At 36.1% G+C, this 5,368-nt stretch overlaps 1 protein-coding gene across 1 annotated transcript; it reads left to right on the forward strand.

The window, feature by feature from the left end:
• Window positions 1-268: 268 nt before the first annotated feature.
• pth2 (parathyroid hormone 2) lies at window positions 269-1,567 on the forward strand. The gene is made up of 2 exons (XM_058749649.1): window positions 269-378; window positions 1,001-1,567. The coding sequence occupies exons 1-2, from the start codon at window positions 269-271 to the stop codon at window positions 1,365-1,367; spliced, it is 477 nt and encodes a 158-aa protein (XP_058605632.1). The 3' UTR covers window positions 1,368-1,567.
• Window positions 1,568-5,368: the final 3,801 nt, after the last annotated feature.

Here is a 5,368-nt window from a genome sequence, read left to right on the forward strand (position 1 = left end):
GTATAATGTAAGAGAGTGAAAGGGTGTGAATAATTTATATAGGCATTTGAAATATACTTCTGATTGGCTGATGTATGAGTTTAATTTCAAAGTGGCCTGTAGTCAGAACTATCTTCTAGCAATAGTCAGCATTCCTCATATTTCTCATATCTGAGTAAATTACATTCAATATACATTTTGAATGTTGCGCATGTATCTTCTCTACTTCTCACAATGGTACAGAAATATTTGACTAATATTATGTCTTGGTCAACATATTCGTCTGTAGATGGTGGCTTTACCCTTGCCTCTTCGTCCTGCCCTATTGTTCCTAGTCCTGATGAGTGTGACACTGACGACATCTGCATTTCCCCAGCCTCAACTCCGACCTCTGCAAAGGTATAACTGCTCATTATATTATTATTGATTTTGTTGTTATTTCTCATATTGAACTACTATTTATCCCTTTGGTGAAAACTCACCAAACTTTGCATGCATGACAAGTCTGTAGTTAATTGCATTCTGTGTAATTATGGGATGGATGAGATGTGTGGTTACTTAGCAACTAGTTGTTAAATTTGCAATATTCAAAACATAAAACCCCTCAACTCCATTTGAGCTATAGACAAAATTTTACATGGAAGTCTCTTTCTCACAGAGAACAAATTTGCCTTAAGTACCAGAGGTTCTGCTATGGAAACCTTATATATATATATATATATATATATATATATATATAATTTGTTTTCAATTTCTTGTTCATTAAAAGGATTTTTGTAGATAGGATTTATAAGTTGGCAGCATTCAATAGATTATAGGTTTCATAAATAAAATTGCCAGACAGTCAATGGAACTCCAATTATGGGTGTAAAAATATATTTTTCAAACAGCTGCTTTGTAACAGAAAGTTATAAATCATGGTTTCATTGTTCATTCAGTGTTATAATTTCATACACTTTTTTACAGAAGCTTCTTATTGCTCGTTAGACAAATTTCTGACACTTCTCTTTCTCCTAAACAGTAACTTGCCTGCTATTGGTCAAGAGGACTCCAAAGGTGAACAATGGGAAATTCTGTACCCCTCCATCTCACTCCGTGATTGGAGCATTCAGATGCTGACCGCCCCAGATTTTGGTGCAGCTAAGGCTGGGACAGAACAGCTGGTGGGGGGTGATTGGCTTCCCCTCAGCCAGTCACAGATGGAGGAGGAGCTGGTGAAGGGCTGGCCGGGCAACTGGCCTTCACGGGTGGGTCACCAGCAGAAGAGAAACATAGTGGTGGCAGATGACGCTGCATTTAGAGAGAAGAGTAAGCTTCTGACAGCAATGGAAAGACAGAAATGGCTCAATTCCTATATGCAGAAACTCTTAGTAGTTAATTCTAAGTAATTCGAATGTTTATGTAATTGTATATATATAAAATATGTTGAAAAATATTACATTTCATGTGGGAGAAAAACACATTTGATCATCACAGACAATGTAACCAAGTTAAAGGGTTAGTTCAACCAAAAATAAAAATTCTGTTATTTATACTCATGCATTTTAATCCCAAATGATTTTCTTTTCTGCCTGGTACACAAAAAGTGATATTTAGCACAATGTCCCACCTGCTTTTTTTCCAACTAGAAAGTAAATCATATAGTTTTGAAATGACATGATGGTAAGTAAATGATGAGAACTTAATTTTTTTTGGGGTGATCTGTCCCTTTAAAAAAACACTTGACACAAATATTTAAAAAATGTATGTAGATAAAAATGTTTTCTCTTTCTTTTAGATGATCTTTGAATAAGGAAAATGCATGATGTGTTTGTTGGTCAGATCATGATTTGAATAAACACCTGAAAACTATTTGAATGACTGTTTGAGCAATTTTCAAAAGGGATGCATGGAATATGAGCTGCCAAAATAGATTTACACACTTTGTTTTTGTGCATTAGTTTTTGTCAACAGTTTGTTAAATGCTTCTACATAAAGTCATGGCCAAAAATATCGGCACCCTTGGTAAATATGATCAAAGAAGGCTGTGAAAATTAATCTGCATTGTTAATCCTTTTGATCTTTTATTAAAAAAATTCACAAAAATCTAACCTTTCATTGGATAATAAGAATTTAAAATGGGGGGAAATATCATTATGAAATAAATGTTTTTCTCAAATACACGTTGGACACAATTATTGGCACCCCTAGAAATTCTTATGAGTAAAATATCTCTGAAGTATATTCCCATTCATATTCACAGTTTTGAGCACTCCAGGGTGATTACAAACATGAAATAATCCAGCCATGGCTTCCTGTTTCACAGAAATGTAAATAGGAGGGAAAACAAAGCCCAAATTCCCTTAATCATCCATCACAATGAGAAAAACCAAAGAATATATTTCTGATGTGCAGCAAAAGATAATTGAGCTTCACAAATTAGTGAAGTGGCTTTAAGAAAAGAGCTAGATCAGTGAATCAACATAAAATGTTACGAAACTGCCTGGAAGAGGACGTGTGTCTATATCGTCCTAATGCACGGTGAGAAGAAGAGTTTGAGTGGCTAAAGACTCTCCAAGGACCACACCTGGAGAATTGCAGAAAATAGTCTCGGGGTCAGAAAACCTTAAAAAACATGCATCACCACATGTTGTTTGGGAGGGTTTCAAGAAAAATTCTCCTCGCTCATCCAAAACCAAACTCCAGCATATTCAGTTATCAGACACGACTGGAACTTTAAATGGGACTGGCTTCAATGGTCAGATGAAACTAAAAAATGAGCTTTTTAGCAGCAAACACTCAAGATGTGTTTGGTGAACACAGGGATAAAAAGTACCCCATGTGTACAATGAAATATACTGCTGTATTTTTAATGTTATGGGCCTATATTTCTGCTGGAGGTCCTGGACATCTTGTTTAGACTCATGGCATCATGGATTCTATCAAATACCAACAGATAAAAAATCAATAAGTGACTGACTCTGTTAGAAATCTTATAATGGGCCATGTTTGGATCTTCCAACCGTACAATAATCCAAACACAAACCTCAAAAACAACACAAAAATGGGTCACTGAGCACAAAACCAAGCTTCTGCTGGCCATTCAAGTCCTCTGACCTGAACCCTATAGAAAATGAGTGGTGAACTGAAGAGAAGAAGCACCAACATGGAGCTGTGAATCTAAAGGGTCTGGAGTGATTCTGGATGAAGGAATGGTCTCTGATCTCTTGTCAGGTGTTCTCTAACCTCATCAGGCATTATAGGAGACAAATTAGAGCTGTTAAACTGGCAAATGGAGGTTTCAAAAAGTATTGAATAAAAGGGTGCGGTTAATTGTGGCCAATGTGTATTAGAGAAAAACATTTATTTCCTAATGACATTCCCCCAATTTAAATTCTTATTATCCAATGAAAGGTTAGATTTTTGTGAATTTTTTTAATAAAAGATCAAAAGGGTTAACAATGCAGATTAGTTTTCACAGCCTTCTTTGATCATATTTACCATGGGTGTCGATATTTTTGGCCATGACTGTAGGTAAGACATATGTGACTTTTGTATCTTTTGACATTCAAAGTCAATTCTTCAGTGTATTAGATGATTAGTTTCAGTTCACGTGTTATAGAGTAGCATTATTAATTTATACATCAAACTAACAAGCTCTAAAATATACAATCAATTAGTCAATAGAATGATGTAAGCCTCACAAACTTAAAATATATATACACCACTGTAACGTTTCCCAGTTCATTCATACATAGCCATAAAATGTCTGAGTTACAGCTCTAAATGATTCACAGAGTGAGAGTCTGATTCAAACTGTTCACAAATGCTGTTTCATTCAACATTTTGACTTTTTAATAAAATGACTTCGTATAAGTCATTGTTTGCGCTGTTTGCTAATGCGCATGAGATGATATTTGATGAAACCATAAATGTAAAGCTTTCCAATGATAACGAGATATTAAATTATTGTAACACTTTTTTTTTCTTTTTGTCGACCATTTTATTCCCCTTCTAGAGCCTTGCAGATATCACCCGATGATGCATAGCCACAGTAACAGAGAAGCATGCCATATATTGCCTATATGAATTTCAAGAAGTCTACAAGATTTAGTATAATTTAAAAAAATGTTAGAAAACACATTGTTAACAGGTCGCCTACATGTTTGATAGCAGTGGATTACATTATCTGGATGAGTAGATTTTTTGAGTTGCTGTAAAGGTACCATGAAGTGAACCAAGCTGGTAAATTGAGCTGTGTGTCAGAGGAGATAGGACCTCCCATGATGATATTAGTAATTTATCGCCAAGCCAAATTATGATGTGCTTAAAATGGAAATTTTAATGTTCTGACAGCAGAAAATTAAATAGGGCCATGGTTAAATACACCCTCATGACCTCATTAGCCCCGAGCTAGCAGGCGATTAATCAACTGATTGGAGAGGCTTGAAGTAAGAGGAAATCTCTGACGGCAGAGACTGTGACAGCTGAAACGCTGCTTCAGGTCATTTGTTGGAATTTTTCAGTGTTTATTTCCTTTACCTTTCAAAATGGCTTTACAAAGGTCAAGTCTCGCAAGTAGTGCCAGGAGGAGTTGTTAAAAACTCGTCTCATGAATCCTGCATGGATGGTTATGTATTCAGCCTCCAAGAAGTAATTTATAGGCTGTTTGTTGGGGATAATACATTTCAGCAGAAAGTGATCAACTAACACAGTTCGACATTTATCTCCAGGTGTCAAAAGTGTCTACGTGTCAGTTCAGAAGTGCAGAGCAACAATTTATGGCTCTTATGGAACGTACCGGCATCTCTGTTAGGACTGAGAATTGTGGTATAGAAAATCTTCCTGCTGCTCAGGGCTCGTGGTGAGGAAACCTATAGAAACTCTATAACGGTGAGATGGATGAGAGGGCTGAGGATCACAGGAACTGTAATTTATCACTCCCTACAGCTGGCCTACATGGCAGCCAGAGCCAATCAGCAGTAGCCAAATTGCTTTCTGCACCCCATTCTCACCAAGTGGAACTGCGTATCAAAGCTCATGTAGAATCACCCAGTCCTGCCGTTTCTCAGCGGTTCTGGCACAAGTGTTGTCTGGGTGTGGGAGTGAATGCTGTATGTTTAATGTTTACCAGTTAAAATGACTTTGATTACGTTCAATGTTAGCTGGATCTGAATTTGCTGCTTTAAAAGGCATATTTCAGCTGTCAATGTCCAACACACCACAGTTTCAAGATTATGGAAGTTTTATTACATTTTGCAACATTTAAAATGTCACAGCTAAAAGAAAAGAAACAAGATACTAATAATAATTGTAATAATAATAATAATACAATTATCTCCTTAAAAACAGCTGGATTGTATATTAATTCATGTATTACCATCCAATATCATCTTAGAATAGAGTCTTC

Source organism: Onychostoma macrolepis, chromosome 17 (genome assembly GCF_012432095.1).
Source record: "Onychostoma macrolepis isolate SWU-2019 chromosome 17, ASM1243209v1, whole genome shotgun sequence".
Lineage (NCBI taxonomy): Eukaryota > Metazoa > Chordata > Actinopteri > Cypriniformes > Cyprinidae > Onychostoma > Onychostoma macrolepis.

What these genes read in the sequence shown, in the direction of transcription:
- pth2 (XM_058749649.1), top strand. Translation starts at nt 269, where the DNA reads ATGGTGGCTTTACCCTTGCCTCTTCGTCCTGCCCTATTGTTCCTAGTC. An exon ending in CAACTCCGACCTCTGCAAAG is followed by an intron (nt 379 to 1,000) that starts GTATAACTGCTC and finishes TCTCCTAAACAG; the next exon opens with TAACTTGCCTGCTATTGGTC.